A 17,752-nucleotide genomic window follows, 5' to 3' on the forward strand; every position below is an offset into this window, starting at 1 on the left:
GGTTCAATTCTAGCAAATAATATATAAGTCATCTCTGATAGAGTTAGCTATATAGGTAAGAAGAGTTAATTACTATTACAATAAGTTTTACATTATTTCACTGATATCAACAGGGTGCTCTACAAATGGGGAGCTGAAATTTGTAAGTAAAACAGACACTATATTCTTAGAAGAGCAAATAACAGGTATGCATTTAGCATGTGATTTGCACATGCACGAGGCGTGCCTCTTACATGTAGTTTTTAAACAGTCACTCGTATATGTAAAACATTTGAATATAATGTTGGCTAATGAACTTGCTGCTAAGCCTCATGGTCCTGAGATAGAGTAGCGGATTCATAAATTATAGTTTTTAAAGAAATATTTATCACCCAATACAAACTATAAGAAAAACTGCAAGAAATATTAGATTTTCACATGCTTATGTCAAAGCTGAGATAAGTTTTTACCTGAAATTATATGCTTTGAAATAAGATAAGTGGCAATGAATTAAAAAAAGAAAAAAATAACCTAACACATTATTTAAAAACAAGAAGAAGAAAAAAATAAAGCATTTACGCAGGATATTTATTATATATCTTTCTCAAACCTCTTCTTTATGTACTTCATGGATATTCAACTAATTATTTAAATAATAATTTCCGAAGAAAAATTATCATTTCAACATAATTGGGTTATAAAATATTATATAGCTTAAATTCCGAAAGCAAGAATAGAAATTATTTTACAATAAACCTTTAATCTTTAAATAAATTTCTTTACATTTTTGTTTTTTTCCCCTTTATTTACAATTGATGCATTATACTGGCTGGAAAGCATACAAATCCTACACTAAATTCAATGTTGTTTAATAGACAGTTTAGGACAAACATGCATAATGACTAGTAAATTTTAAGAAAATTTAAAGAAAACAAATCAATACAAACATACGCACCTTCATACTATGCTATCACCGTGTTGTGGAGTACCTTAAAGTCAGACTTAATTTTGAAAGAAGTCTTCATGAGTGTCCTTAAGGATTGATGCGGCTTAGAAGGGGCAATAGGCGGAAAGATACTTGATATTAAATAAGAAACAAGTTTCCTCACTAAAGCCCCACTGAGCCATTCTGCATCCTTTGAAGATCCAATTGAATAATATTTTTCATTTCATCATGTCTTGCTTTAAATAATTCCATCTGCTTCTTCACAATTTGTTTTGAATTGTTTTCTCCATACAAAGTTGCATCCTAAATTGAAAGGAAACAAGTGTGAGGGAGAATTATAAAACAGGCATTATACGTAATCTACTAAATAATGTCTGAAGTAAAAAATGAACAACTATTTCTTATATGAATCATAACAAACATTATCTTTAAGGGGAGAGCCTACTAACCTAAAAATAAGAATTTTTTTTTTATAAATATCATCAAAATCTAACTAAAACATTTGAAAAAATTTGATACATAGAATAAATTAATTCTACTCTTAATAGACAAAATAATTAAATAATAATGTGTATTTTTGAAAATATCAGCAAAATCCTTATTGGAAGCTCTGCCACCCAGAAGTTCATTAATAAAAACAAATCAATTTTAATGTACATTAAATAAATTTTGTTTATTATTTTGCTCTGTTTATGAAACAAGCATTATATTTTATCTACTTAATTAATATCTTGAGTAAAAAATCAAAAACTATTTTTAACATGAATCATAACATATTATCGTTAGAGAGAGCACGCTCAACCACATAATAAAAGACTACTTTCACAAATATTAACAAAACCTAATTAAAACATTTGAAAATATTTGGTATATATGTTTAGAATAAATTAATTCTACTCTTAATAAACAAAATAATGAGTATTTGTGAAAATAACATCTAAATCCTTATATTCGAAGCTCTGCCACCCAGAAGCTCAACCACACAATACAAGACTTCTTTCACAAATTTTATCAAAACCTGATTAAAACATTTTAAGAAGCTTAGTACATTTAAAGAAAATAACTAAGTCTACAGTTAAAAAACAAAAGAATTAAATAATAATGTGTGTTATTAAAAATATCAAAAAAATCCATTCACTCAAAGCTGCCACCCGGAAGTTTATGTATCAAAACAAAGCAATTTAAACACTGTAGCAAATTTTTTATCCCTATTTTGCCTTATTTTTTACACAGGCATTATGCTTAATTAATATCTAATGCAAAAAACCAGAACTGTTTCTTATATGAATCAAAACAAACATCTCTAAGGAGAGAGCACACTCTCACCCGCAGAACAAAAGACTTTTTTAAACAATTATCAAAACCTAACTAAATTATTTTAATAGATTTAAGACATTTCAAAAAATAAATAAATTCTACTGTTAATAAACAAAAGAATTAAATAATAATGTATAGTAGCAAAAATATCAGAAAAATCCATTCATTCAAAGCTCTGCCACCCAGAAGCAATTTAACAAAAACAAAGCAATTTAAACGCACTGAAACATTCTCTTTGTCATTATTTGAACCTATCTATAATACAGGCATTATACTTAATTAAAATCTTACGTAAAAAACAACAACTATTCCTAATTTGATTCAAAACAAACACTATTTTTAAGGAGATAGCACTCACCCACAGAACGTACGAATTTTTTTACACAATAATCAAAACCTTACTAAAATATATTCTTATTATTGGGACATACATAAAAATAAATTAATTCTACTTTTAGTAGATATAAGAATAAAATAATAACGTGTATTCCTAAAAATGTCAGCAAGATATTAAAGTTTCAATTCAGCCACCCAGAAGATAATAATCATAAAACAAAGCTATTTCATCATATTTAAAAAAAAAATTGACAATTATTCTGACTTATTTATGAAGCAGACATCACAGTTAATCTAATTTACTAAGATCTAAACAAAAAACATCAACAATAATATATAGTACGTATCATAATAAACAACATCTGCAAAATGAAACAGAACTCACTCACCACCCATAAATATTTGAATTTTTTTCCTTTAAAGACTGTCACAATTTAGCCAAAACTTACTATACAGTTTATTAGAACTCTATTCTACACGAAAATCGACCTTTTATACTTCAAAAATTTAAGGAAAATATAAAATTTGCTACTTTATTACAAAATGACATCAAATTCCCATAGACTTACATTAGAGTGCTCGCCACCCAATTGATTGTAAACAAAGATCGTGACGTCACGCGCCCGTGCCCCATAACTACTGCAACCCCTCTTACTTTTTCCTCAAGTTTCCACTAGATGGCACGTTTACACAAGCAGCTTGAAGAAACCGATGTGATATCCACCATTTGATAACCAATGAAATTGCTACTTTAAGATTGCAACGCCGTTAAAGTGATGTCAGTAGAAATATTTCTTAAAGTAATTTTTATACAATTGAAAAGCAAGCCAGTCTTAAAATAAAATAAGTTGCAAAACATCAATCTATCAAGAGTGTCATAAAAACAATTGTGATCACGTATTTATTTGTATAATATTAAAGGGATTAAAAGTTACCTGCACTAACGACTGAACTATTTATGTAAAATAAAATCATTTTTGTTGGCTTCCCTAATTTTTAATGTATCAGATTGTCAATACTATTTGCCAACTGTAGTTTCTAAGATTATGTAGTGTGTTTGAAATCTGATTTTTATATTGTTTTATTTCACTTTTTTGTGAAACCAGATCAATTTAAATAGGATAATATGACGCCAATGAACTCAGAAGGAGAATATCTAATTGTTAATAACATCCCTAAAACTTATCATGCATCTCATCTTCGAAATTTTTACTCTAGTTTTGTTGAAAGTGGGGGCTTTTTGTGTTTTCATTTCCGCCACCGTCCTGAAGTACAAAAGCCATCAAATGACTCCAATACGACTGACCCAGATCGGTCAAGGAGAATTACAAACTGCTGTATCATTAAAGTTTTATCTGAACGTGTGGATGAATTCATTAAACAATATAATGGTGAACATTGGTTAGATGATAAAGGAGAAACCTTAATGACTTGTTGTTTTATCAAGAAAGTAGTGTTTTCTAAAAATACTGAATCTACAGTTACTTCAAGTAAAATAATTTGTTATTTAATTTATTATATAATATAATGTTTTTGGTACGTATCCTTTTTGGAGAGCTGTAGAAAACCTATTACCTCAGTACCTATATGAGGTACCTGTTACTGCAAACTGAAACATCACTGGTGTCAAACAATTTCGCTATTTTTATGACCCAACCTCTTACCAAAAGGGATAAATACCAATATTTTTTAACACTCTGTAGTTTTTGTAAAATTTTCTTAAATAGTTTTTAAATTATGATTGAAAAACGTGATACTGAATGCTCAATTTAATATGTAAATGTCTTAGTTAACATGACATGCTAAGTTTACTGTGTTTAATGGGAATTAAAAAGTGGATATATTTCCGTATCATGATCTGCCGCGCCAACTATAAACGCCGAAGTGCCAAACAGATTTTAAACTTAAAATTTTTTTTAGAAAAATATGCATGTAGATGTTTGCCCAGGAGTGGTTACGAGTTATACCTTTCGAGTTTTGTCCCTTCTGTGATTTTTTTTTTTTTTTTTTAGTTTCTCGCGAGCCATTGCCCAGAAGTGGCTAAGACTTGGCGAATATTTTGCTACAAATCATGATGTGGAAATCTCTCCTAGTAGGTTGTGTCCTACATATTTTTTTTTCATAAGTTCTAAATCTAATTACGTCAGTATGATGAATATAGGAATTTATAATTTTTATTTTGTTCTCTAAATTTCCTAGAAATTAAGAAGGGTTAGAGAGTTGTATCTAAAATAAAGGTAATTTTAATTTTGAAGGGCACGGTTTTAACTATCCATATTCCAATCAATACTATTATTTTTGGGTGTGAGTGATGTTATTAATTAAGTAACCACAACTAGTTAGTAATTGTAAGTAACCACGATTATTTAAGCATCATTGGACTGGTGTGAACAATAGTTACATGATGTATTTCATGACAAATTTCCTTTTTTTTTAAAAAAAGAAAAAAGAGCCTACTAGTCTCATAAGAATTATTTTTAAAAAAATTTAAAAATGCTAGATTATATTCATTTAAATAAATAACCTGCTAGAAGTAGAACTATCAGTGAATCAGATTATATGTAAGTAGTGAGTATTTCTTTATATTTGAGAGTTTTTTAATAAAAGTATTATATTCTAATTAAGTACAATCAACATGAATTATTTGACTGATTTTTTTAAAAGGCGTTAAATTTAGTATTAAAAGGCATTACTTAAAAAAATCATTAAGTAAATTAAACAGGTTGTTGTACCCTTGGTAAGGTTTTGAAGGTTAGCCTAATCACTAATAGAGTTAAAAACTACGAGCAGCAGTTTACTATTTTTTTAATATGTTTATAAAATCACATGTTAATAAAATTATGTAATATATTATAGACATAAAGAATTGACATAAGTTTATTTGTTTGGGGTTTATTAATTGCATTAATAAGTTTTTAAAACAACATATTAACTTTTTATTTGAAAAACTAATCGTAGTCTAAATAACATGCATGCTCCTTAATGAACAAAATGCATAAATTCATTGAATCGGTACAAAACCTAATTTTTTTAAAAATGCCAAGAAGGTATGAAAATATTGGCAGAAAAATTAACCAGATTTGATTTGTTGCAAATTTTATTAGGTATAGAGCCATAGTACAAAGAGTAATTTTTGTTATAAATAAGCTGTACTATTAACATAATGATTTAATAGCTTGTTTATTCATAAAAAATAAATAAATAAAAATTTGCTTGTATTTAGAATACAAAAAGAAAACTTTTTTAAAATAATTATTAAAATTTAAATGTTTTGTAATTGCCAAAAATAAAATATTATGAGTTTATTTAAGCTCTAGATTTCAGTCTGTATTGTTTAAAAGACACTTTCAATCTAGTTGCAATTAATAAAGAAACTTTTCTTTTGATTCAGCCTAATAATGTAGGTATTAATTTTATAATAATGTAGGCCTAATAATGTTGGTAATGTAAGATTTTTGATTAACAGAGAATTTTAATTTGTATAGAAATCTCATCAAACCAAATCTTATGTCATTTATGTTTCACATTTTATTTGCTGATTGACTGCACTAATATACTATCTCATAATTTAACCCTAGATAGAGAAGCAATCAATACATTGAATCCTGATTTTGGCCAGTTATCTTAAATAAAAGCTAAAGAGTATTTCCCTTTGGTTTCACTAATTTCTTTGCATAAAGGATACATAAAAATGTTATTTTCGATTTGTAGTTTGCGATTCAAATTATTAGCTATAAAGTAATATAGATTTAAGTTAAGTAAAATAGGATTTAATACTATTAAAGTTTTAATAAGCCTTTTTTTATTTTATTTTCAACAAAAGTGTTAATATTCGTGCTAAACATATATGCAATTTCTTTTGTAAATATAAATATTAAGAAAGTTTAAAATAGATTAAAGTTAACAATGCGATTTTTTTTAGGCTCTGCATTTAGTAAACAAGGAACTGTAGCATCAAATTTGCCATTAGAAAAAGAGACTATTACCGTGGAAGATGTTGAATCCCTCATTGAAATGCATCCACCAAAGTGCATGCCTCATGGAAATGTTGGAACCAAGACTAGTCATTTTTTAAAAGAGATTCAAGCTTGTAGACTACCACCATCATTAATTGCTAAGTTAGACTTGCAGTTTCCCCGAAACCGCTCCAAAAGAATATATGGCAATGTCCCTTATGAATACAAAAAGAGAAAACAATTTTACGAAAGAAAGTCAACTGTTCCTGCAAAGGAAGAATTAAAAACAGAAAATAGCCATAAACGTTCTTGGTGTAATCGTGCACCTGTGGAAAGTCTGTGGCAAAATGACAGTAATTCAGAGGTGATTATAACATTATTTTTCTATAACATCCATCTCTCTTTTTATATGCTGTATACTCTTGATATCTTGAATGTCTTGAATGTCTATTTTTGTCTCAAAAACCTTGTGTCAAAAAAAAATTCCCCTTGGCATTATCTATCTACATAATGTTCATTTGAATTCCTGTGTTGAAGGGTTTTTTCTCATAACCTTGTTATATAGAATTTTTTTTCGAAAAAGAAAGTGAATTTTTTTCGGAAAAATCGCAATATAAGTTTATAGTAAACCAATTCTTTTCTATGTAATGCATAATTATTTTTGTCTTACTTTAAAAGATAAAATTATAATTGTTATTATATTTAGACTTATTATCAACTATCATTAAATACATTTTTTGCAGTAGTTATTCTCATGATTCTACTTCTTAGAGTAATATTTTAGAATATATTTTTCTACTTTTTGGAACATTTCTAGTTCTGAACTTGCTATCTCGAAATTCTTTTAGCGTCCCTTCAACTTCGAGATTTCAAGTAATTACTGTGTGTGTGTATTTATATATATACTGTAAAAAGTTCATTACGTTGACAATTTGTAATATCGGATGAAACTGACATTATAGTCAACTTATCGGTATAAGCAGGTATACATATTAATTTTAAAATTGTATTAAAATGACTGAAAAATAAAAAAGCATATTTACTTTTTTTAAACAACTGTTTTGATTTAAAATATACATCAAGAGTAGACTGCTTTTGCTTTCAGAGTGGAGCCTGAATTATGTAGCTCTGTAGTTTATAAAGGCAAAAATGTCTATGGCAGGAATGGATGATTGACAAGTTTTTGCATTGCAATGTGATCAATAATAGATACATACTGTAATTCATTTTAGGGTTTCTGAAAATACAAGAACTTTTCTTTCGTTAGTTATTTAGTCTGTGGTTGTCCGCACATTGTTTTATAAAAATGAGGGGTCAAAATCGAAATGTAGGAAACGCTATTAGTTTTTTTTTTTTTTTTTTTACTTTTCTACATTAATACCAGAAACAAATAAAAGTATTTTCCTTTTAAACCTTTTTTGTATTATATTGCTCACTTTAATAGTAGAGGAAGTATTTTCCTAAAAATTTAAAAGCCAAATTACTATTCATTTTAATAAAGGATATTTTAATAGCATCTTTATCTAGTTTTATGATTGCATGCACAGCAGAATTTGAACAAAAAAATGTCTAGAAATTATACATCACATGATTTGATATGGATTATAACCATATGTAGTGTGTAAAAAAGTGTGCACTTATCCTTTTAAAATAAAAATATAACCATGTTTCATGGTACTTTGGCTCCCTGTATATAATTTCTAAATAATTAAATTACTTTAGTCTTTATTTAAATTAAATTTTAAAAAAAATTCTTTGAATCTCGTTATTCTGCAGAAACATTTCTAAATTAATAATAATTAAAATTTTATAGATTAGCATGAACAATCTCGTTTCATTTGATACTTCAGCAAATGAAATACAGGTGGCAGGAGTAGTACTGTCATACATTTATCTCAATATTAGGAATCTGCTGATTTTATTCTGAGTGCCTCAATTTTTCTTGAATAATTTCTGTATAACTAACTATTTTTGAATTTTTATTAGGAATCAGAGTCAGAAGAAGAAGAATGGGATCGTCATGAAGCCTTACACGAGGATGTCACTGGTCAAGAACGGAACAAGGAACGCCTTTTTGAAGAAAAAATAGAGCTTAAGTGGGAGAAAGGTGGATCTGGTTTAGTATTTTATACAGATGCCCAGTATTGGGATGAGAAAGAAGGTGATTTTGATGCTAAAACTTCAGATGATTGGGATATAGATACAAGAGTTTATACAAATCCAGGTATTTTATTAACATTTATAGCTTTTAATTTATTGTTATTTTACAAAAATGTAAGTTTTTAAATTAATTATTTTTTGATAAAGTAAACAAAAGATATGTGTGTTAAAAATAAGCATGGTCTCTTTTTCTTGTCAGGCTAACAAAAAAAAATGCTATTCTTTATTTAAACTTGAGAAAATTAAATGAAGGTAGTAAAATGCCTAGATTTTATTCGCAATGGCAATGAGTTTAGTTTCTTCCATATATTGTGGGGGAAAATAGCTTCTGTTACACGTAAGATGATTTAAAAATATTTTAATCATAAATATTTTAATAATAATTAATAAAATTACGGTACATTAAATGAAAAAAATTTTTAACTGTCAATGTTCAACTTTTAATCATTCACTACTTACAAATGTAATTTGTGCGCAAGATCTATCTCAGTACAATTTCTCAAGCTTTTCAATACCTGGTGAGAAATTTTTTCTCATTACCAAAGCTAAACAGAAGAGTAAAAAAGTGGTTTTAGTGTTCTTACTTTTAAGAATCTATCTTGGTATCCAAAAAATTTTGAACCCGAAAAATACTAATCTACGAATACTAAAATACGAATCTACATCAAGCAACAATTTATGCAAATATTGTTAATATTAACCAAAGTAATCAATACAAGCTCTGGCATACGATGTCTACAGATAATTGTTTTTGTTCATAATTTATTACCACTCTCTCAAACTCGTGAAAGTTTTAAACTTTGCTGATATGTATGAGAAATTACATGACCTAAACTCCTCCCAAGTTACGAAATAATCTAAATATTTCTTGCAAAATTTTTTTTAAAAAATTCCATTATTGTAGGGTTGTATATTATTACATTTATTTATTCGCTAAAAGCAAACTTAGTACGAGAGTAATACACATAGATCTTATTTTTCTACTGTTAACTTTAAATTTTATTCATTGCGCTTTTAATGATTTTAAATAAATATCAATATAATTCTTTATTTCTAATTTTGCATTTATAAAACTATCATATTAATTTTGTTAAAACAGTTTTCAGCATTGATTTCAGAACTTGCATGTCTTTCTCTTAAGTGTAAACCTCTCTTTAGCAAACATATTTTTCTGTCCTAAAGGTGTCCACTTTACAAAGGTTTCTCTGAATTTTCTGCACAAAAGTAAAATATGTTGTACCCTAAGCAAATTATTTGAGCTCGATTGTTAAGCTGGTGGAGTTAACAGGTTTCTAAAACTACAATAATTTTTTATAAAAAAGCTATTATGATTCTGAATAATATTCTGTTGAACATAAATGAGTCTTACCCGGCACTAGATACCTGGTGAAATTTGCCTGGCCCGGGTAGTGAAATAGAGCTCCCACGGTTCAGGGAGCCTTGGCATTGTGAAGAAATATTTTTTTAGCTCTGAAAAGCAGTGAATAGTCAGGAAAAGTTGCAATTTTTTACCAAAAAAAGAAGAAGAAAAAACATGGAAAATTCCTATATTACACTTGGAAAATAACCGGTCTTAAAATTGTCAGTAACAATAATCAGTTATTGAGTTTAGAGTTAAATAGTTCTAACATCTAATTGCAATTATTTTATAAAATTCCACTTTTTAGTGAAACTTTTCCATGTTTCCATTCTCATTCTATTATATGTTTTTGCTCACAAAATCATATTTGACATAATAAATAAAAGAAATGAAAGTTTTTTGATGAAATATTGCATAGTATAGATAAAATATGGCACAGATTTCCATTGAAATGTACCTGATATACCTAGAAAAGTCAGGGAATTTTTTTCTTCTGAAAATGAGTGGGAACCCTGTGAAATTTATTTTACTCAGTAATGAAAATTTGGCTGGGTTATTGCTGGGTACCTGGGCTATTTAGAGAAAATTGTATAAAAACTCTTATCCCTTTTGGAAGGAATTTACCCTATGGTCTTGGATGCTAAGCAGCAAATTATATGAGTAGAAATTTCCCTGCATATGGTAGAATTGCATTTTCCAACTGTAAGATAATATTGAATGTATATATATCTAAACAACATTGAAAATCATTTAAGATAAACGGTATTCTGTCTTTGTTAATCTGGTTCTGGTGACATTAATCTCTGTATATTGTCTCCTAGCTAAACACATAAAGCTATTATAAAGAATGATATAAATTTTTATTTCAAATGTGTGAATTTATTTTTTATAATTTGAACTATAATAAACCATGCATTAGTTTTAATTCATATTTTTCAGGCAAAAATATTTTTGGATAAAGTAATTTTTTATTTGAAATAGATTATTTGACAAACCTTGTAATAACAAACATAATTCTTATGATCAATCAGTTCAGATGAATCATATGAATATTAAATATAAAATATTAAAAGAGAATTGCAATTTTAGTTTTATTTCAAATTGAAATAAGAACATATAAGAATACAAAAAATTTTGAATTCATCACCAGACGTTATTCTTCATTTATCTAAGTTTTTTAACACAATTTTTTAATGTAAATTTCAATTGAATTTTAAATAAAATTGAATCATCTATCCTTACCCCATAATGTGGCTATTATTACCCTATAATATTACACCATATTTATAGTCTTCACAAGCATGATATATTTTAAATAATTAATATTCTTTTTTTTTGTAATATTTTTACAGGACCTGATAATGATAAAGATATGCGAGATTTTGTGCGAATGAGATTTGAGGAAAAGTTAAGGGATGGTTCTATTTCAGAAAAGGACATCCGTTATGATTTTGCTGCATTTGAAAAATATAGCAAGGTATAAGTTTCATTTAACTTTTTTTTTTTAGCTTTTGTTTTTGTTTTTTAATATTCTTTATATATTTCAATTTTCATCTACAGGGTTTTGGCCGGAAAATTATGGAATCTCAAGGCTGGAAACAAGGTCATGGAATTGGCAAAAATGCTGGAATAACTGAACCTCTTCCGAATGAAGGTCAGCTTCCGGCTGATAAAAAGGGATTTGGGTAACTATTTTTTCATCTCCAATTTTTATTAATTTTTATGTATTTATTTTTATTAATCTTTGCATTAGTATTAGCAGTTGATACTTTCCTTATTTTGACAAAATTTATTATCCAAGCCAAATATCCAGAAAAAAATTTTTAAGTCCCAAATTGCTAATTATACGTCTTAGGTGGAAGATAAAATTCTAGATCTTAACTCGATTTTTAGTTAATAGTATATTCTATTTTATTTTATAACTGGTGTTGGACAGCCGACCCAATTCTGGGTTTACAACTACCAATGTTAAACTCTGTATCCTTGTAAGTTTGAACCCAATCCAGATGACAAGGGAACCCTTGGATCAAGTGTTCGGAAAAATTTGCCTTTGTAGAGGACTTACTGATGGAACTAACCTGCATTTGCATTACATGGAAAGGAAAAACCACAAAAACCTCCCACGGTTAGCCGACAGTAAGAGGATTCTAACCCATGATCCATCTACCGCTGAAGATATTTTATGTCAGCAATTTTCGGTGGGTGTGAGCTGAGTGCAGAATTTATATTGGCCAGCACTCGCTGGGATTCGAACCTGTTTCAACTCATTGGGAGGTGAATGCTCTATCTCCTGAGCCACCATGGTTGCCTTTTTTAATATTTTAACTATTTTTCATTTTTAAAGTCCATATTATGGTTTTTGATACCTAAGCCATTTTTTGTTCATTTTAAATTTCCAATAATTTTTTTCAGCCAGTTTGTACATATAGTTTAAAATTAAACCTTTGTTTCAAATTTAAGGTTCACAAACTGTGGCTTTTATTTTCCTTGCCAAATGTGTTTCAAAGAATGCTCCTTAACATTTTGCTTACAAAACATTTTAAAGTGTGAAAAAGGTTATTTCTGAGTAAGATTTGTATTATTTTGCATTAAAATGTTATTATAGAAAAACTTCTTTACTACAAAAAATCTACATTTGAACATTTTAAAATAGATTTATGAGCTCATTGTGAACTATATTTTTAAAACACATAAATAGGCTCTTAGAACGAATGTGTTAGATTGGTTACAAGATCATTTTATTTTTTTTAATGTAAGTATTTAGGTTTAATCAAATTTCAGTACTGATTATTCATGTTTGTTGAATGCAGTCAAGCTTTTTGAAACTATGAAGTTAAAACTAGTAAGAATCAAAATGATTTCTAATATTATGAAAGTTAAGGTATTTACAGTTTTTATACAAAACTTATTGATAAGATAAGTACATTGTCTTTCATATAACTAAACATGGGGTTTTTTTTTGTAAAATCTTAAGTTTCTTATTAATATTATTAATTGTTTCAGTTAATTGATATTTTTTGTGACACAAAAATAATTTCTTTAGATTCATTTGATTTGGATCACTGTTATGTAATAATTGGAACAATTCTCTATAAGTATCCTACTAAATAAATTCAAAACAGAATGATCACTTATGAAAAATTAACATTTAATTTTTTTTATTATTATTTTTTAGTTATCGAGGTGTTAAACTAGATATGGCTCCTAAAAAGAAAAAGAGAAGGTGTCGAAGTAAATATACAGATGAATCTGAATCTGAACATTACCATATATCTACCATCTATGATAATCCAAGAATATCGGATCCCCCAGAATCTGTTCTTGTATCATCAGCATTTTCAAGTTTAAAGTATAGACAAAATTTTCTCAAAGAGGAGAGCAAAGACAGTTGATGTCAAAATCGTAATATGTTTTTGTTCTATATTTTTTAATGTAAATTATGTACATTGGGTTTTATAAATTCAGGAAACAATTTTATTGCAGAATATGTGTTTTATTTACACTTTAAGAACATAAATACAAATTTTTATTATTTTAGACTACAACAAATGTGAACACTTAAGTTGAAATTGTATGATTTAAGTATTTAAAACATGGAGAGTTATCTAAAAAAATTCATTTGAAATTAAACCTTTTACAGATATGTAAGAAAGAGCAGAAATAGCACATTTCTATATCATACATTTATTTTAAAGAAATTTTTATAAATGTTAAATTTTAAATAACCTTATTTTGAACTAAAACCTATGTGTATCATATACTCTATGTAAAAGAAATAGGCATATTTTTTTAAACATTTAATTTTGCTAAGAAAATATCAAGTGGTGATTTACCTCCATTGCATTTTTGTTCAATTTTCAGAATAAGTGTTAATCTCAAAAGTGGTAAGGGAAAATAGTGAAAGTTGTAGTGGTTGTTTCTATACAAATAACATTGACCTGCCTGTATTTTTTTCACATAGAGTACACAGAAACTTATTGCTTTAAAAAATTTTACATCTACTTGAAATTATTTCCACACAAATATGACAGGAACATCTTTTGACTAGTAACAATGCATAAGCTTAAAACAAGTTTTCTTTACATAGATTCATTTAAATTTTTTGATCACAGATTTCTTCTTTTCCAATTACAAAAATTTAAGCTATATAAACAAACTTTTTAACCTTAAAATGCATAGGTTAGCCTTAATAATTTTTATTGAGCAGGGCAAACAATTTTCTGAAAAAAATGTTTCTACATTGACATTACTTGTATTCAAATATATTGTTTCTTTTAAACAATAGGTAAAGGTAAAATTGACTCAGCCATCAAATATTTATAACATTTATAGAATATGTTACATTTCAACTTTATGCGCCATAAATTTTAAAAATTAAATTGTTTTGTATTTTCACATTTATTATAAAATAAGTATGCTTTATAATAGCTTTTTATGATTCATACTAAGTACCTGATACCTAATTGTATATTAATGCAACAAAATGCTCTTTTACATTTAAATCAAAAATCAACTTTTGTTTCTTTATTAGAAGACAATTGACTGTAAATTAGTTAATTCTTAATTATATTAATTGGATATTACAAGAACTCATAAAAGTTTTGGGTAATTATTTCATGATAAAACTTCATGCACTTTTTCTTTTACCAGAAAAATATTTTAGTTATTCTTCTAAAAAAGAAAGTAGCTCAAATGTGGACGGTGAAATTACAACAAAAGTATTTTTAATAATTCTTATCACAACTTTTACTGAAAATAAATTTATTTATATTATTTTTATTTCTGAGCTTAAAAAGTTTCTTTTAGATTCTTTTTTTTTTATTATTATTATTCTTGATAATTTATAGTAACGTTTTGTTTAACAATATTAATAAACAATAAAATTTGTATAATCTTTTCAAATATTGTACACATAGACAAAAATAGGCTACAAAGTATTTCATTGTATAAAAAGTAGTAAGTGACATAGAAGCAATGATTGTGGGTGTGAGTATTCTACAATTTTTATAAATAAATTTCCAGTCGTTTAAAAGAAACATATTTCTGTAAATTGCTGACATTTATATTACAAGCAAATATTTACATTTTATACATAATTTACATAATGAGAACCAGCTGACTAAGCAGAAATACATACATTATATATGACTAGGTGACAATGCTGTATTTTGTTTTAAAAAAATATCAACAGTCAGGAATGGGTGTATAAAAAATTAAATAATGAGGATAGTTAATCGGTGCTGACATTTACACAATGGAAAATCCTCTAATTATATTTGTAGTAGCACAAAGCTAACAGCATAGATTTTCACAGTGACATTACAGCATGATCATGAAGGTGAAAGAAGCATTACTTTTTAATAATGCCAATATACAGGTCTTATAATACAAAATGAAACAAGAAAATTATACCCTTTGATTTTCTAGTATTATTGCCTCAATCCTTCAGAAGCCCTGTTATCACTAGACTTGTCCATTGCTGCTCGCAATTCTTGACTTTGCCCAGAAAGAGGAAAAGAAGTTGTTCTTTTTGCCGATCTGCGCTGTCGTATAGTAGAGCCCGTTTGCCCCGGCAATCCAAAACACCCACGAAACAATATCATTCGTGCATTTCCCTGCGCTGGTCTGGAAGATCCTGGAGACTTCAAATCAGAAAGATGAGCAGCATAACCATCAACTAATACCTGTTATAACATAAGTGTTAATACGTATTTTCTTTTTTAATTAAAACATGTAAATATTTTAAAATACAAGAGTGAAATCTATATAACCTTTTGCAGAATTAAAACAGAAGCTTTTATATGATAGTACAGATGTATTCTTGAAGGGAGAGAAAATAATATTTAGTTTGTATTAATATTTCACTAATAGAAGTTAGTAAATTTAGAGAAATTTCTGTTTATTTTTTTATTCAGTTACCCAGTAGCAAGGGGTGATGTGAGTAATCACTTTTTACATAGGAATGATCATAAATAGTGTCCAGCTTCAAAAAACTTTCTTTTTTTTTTTCGCAGAACAGTGTAATCAATTAATGACACAGTTAGTGCTTCAAATCAAAAAATCGAGTCTAAAATATATTTAATGAATTCATTTAACAGTTTATAATCAATCTTATGGAGTGGGAATAATTTACCAGGTTTCTCTGAGTCAAAAAAGAATTATTAATTGAAGAAACAGCAATTAAAAATGTAAAAGAAAAGTAATTCTGATTAACAAAAATTTTTTTCCTTTAATTTAGGGGTGCACAACCTATGTCCTGCGGGCCACATGCGGCCCGCCGACTGTTGATGTGCAGCCCGTGAGAACTTCTGAAGGCAATAAAAATTTCTTTTACTTTGGTTTTGTTTAAACATTATAAATTTTCATTTATTAAAATATTTAATTCAAATTTATATTACTTTTATTAAATACATATTTTTTTTCTTTTTTTTTGCACTTTCTTTTGTTAGAATTTATATCACCCCTCCCATTGTATATATGTATATACAATGTATATATATATAAAATAGAAAAAGTTTTTTTTAAAAAATGCATCAGTTTCTTTAGTTTTAAATAAATTCAAATAATTAAAAGTATTTAATTTTGTGCAAATATGTTATTAAGTTTACTGATAAAAACATCTGATGCTTAGAACACTAACGTTTAGATAAAAATCATCATATTTTCCGCTAACATGACTAAATATGCATGCGGCCCTTCATTAATCTATGTGCTGTGCAAGTGGCCCCTCACTCAAAAAAGTTGTGTGCACCCCTACTTTAATTAAAAATTGTCTGGAGAATTGTATTTTTCCATAGTCAATTAATAGTATTTTTTCTTCAGTACCTTAAAGCTTACTTTGTGTTTGTGTCACTTTCAAAACTAATTCATTTACAAGAACTAAAATTAAGGAGATAGTAAAAATCATGTTCTACCTTAGCTGCTTGATGCTGTTTCTTTGAAGCTTTTCCAACAACATAAATTTGCTCCGGTTTCAAGCCCACAGAACCGTACATAGATATATCTTTACTCGAGCCATAGCCACAATGAACAACTATTTCTGACTGTGAAGTGAAATATTATGTGTGTATTTAAAATAGCACAAAAAAGAATACAAACATGAAAAGATTTTTTTAATGAGCATTTAACTGTAGTTTATATAATTTTATAACTTACATCATTTTGAAGGTGTCTAATATAATCTGCTTTGTGTCCAAGCGGATCTCTGGTTATGCCATCTGCAAAGTATACTAAACCCAAGGGAAAGTTATGCTGAGATAGCCAAGACATCACACGACGTTGCTGCATATCTGGACGACCAGTAATGTAAATAATTAAGTAACCAAGATCTTGCCAATGCCTAAATATAATATTTTTAAATTAATCGACAGAGAAGGAAGTAAATTTACATTTAATAAAATTTTGAATAGATAACAGACGGCTAATAGTTTGGATATTTAGAATTATCCTCATTAAGAAATATATAAAAATATCTTTGTTATCTAGCCACAAATTAACAATATGAGACCATTTTGTCCCCATGCAAAATGTACATAAAATTCAAGTAATTTCTTATCTAACAAAATATGGCATCTATAAATGAATTGCAGCTCACTATGTAAAAAATCATCTAAATTTATTGAAGTTAAATAAAGCTTTGTTTTTTTTCTTTTCACAAACATTTGTTAAACATGTGTAAATACATATTAAATGAATTTA

The 17,752-nt window shown here is 27.5% G+C and overlaps 2 protein-coding genes across 3 annotated transcripts in view; one reads left to right on the forward strand and one right to left on the reverse strand.

Annotated features, from left to right (window-relative positions):
* Positions 1–3,254: 3,254 nt before the first annotated feature.
* LOC107437993 (G patch domain-containing protein 3) lies at positions 3,255–15,606 on the forward strand. Its single transcript, XM_016050146.5, has 7 exons — positions 3,255–4,068; positions 6,501–6,898; positions 8,521–8,758; positions 11,407–11,531; positions 11,615–11,739; positions 13,230–13,456; positions 15,482–15,606. Exons 1-6 carry the CDS (start codon positions 3,705–3,707, stop codon positions 13,444–13,446), a joined length of 1,467 nt encoding a protein of 488 aa, XP_015905632.2. The 5' UTR covers positions 3,255–3,704; the 3' UTR covers positions 13,447–13,456; positions 15,482–15,606.
* rdgB (retinal degeneration B) overlaps positions 13,527–17,752 on the reverse strand; it is a 71,416-nt gene continuing 67,190 nt past the window's right edge. For both annotated transcript variants that reach the window (XM_087165452.1, XM_087165456.1), the window contains exons 20-22: positions 17,210–17,393; positions 16,969–17,097; positions 13,527–15,738 (exon numbers count right to left, since the gene is read on the reverse strand). In XM_087165452.1, coding sequence (XP_087021578.1) covers positions 15,484–15,738; positions 16,969–17,097; positions 17,210–17,393 — 568 coding nt within the window. In that variant the 3' untranslated portion in view covers positions 13,527–15,483. The remainder of the gene's footprint in view (positions 15,739–16,968; positions 17,098–17,209; positions 17,394–17,752) is intronic.

The sequence above is a fragment of the Parasteatoda tepidariorum genome, chromosome 1 (genome assembly GCF_982258835.1).
Source record: "Parasteatoda tepidariorum strain Cologne lab strain chromosome 1, Ptep-v5.0, whole genome shotgun sequence".
NCBI lineage: Eukaryota > Metazoa > Arthropoda > Arachnida > Araneae > Theridiidae > Parasteatoda > Parasteatoda tepidariorum.

Excerpts from the sequence above, each read along its gene's own strand:
- LOC107437993 (XM_016050146.5), top strand. The coding sequence starts at position 3,705 with ATGACGCCAATGAACTCAGAAGGAGAATATCTAATTGTTAATAACATC. Across the intron at positions 6,899-8,520 it reads AAAATGACAGTAATTCAGAG|GAATCAGAGTCAGAAGAAGA; the intron begins GTGATTATAACA and ends AATTTTTATTAG. Across the intron at positions 11,532-11,614 it reads CATTTGAAAAATATAGCAAG|GGTTTTGGCCGGAAAATTAT; the intron begins GTATAAGTTTCA and ends TTTCATCTACAG.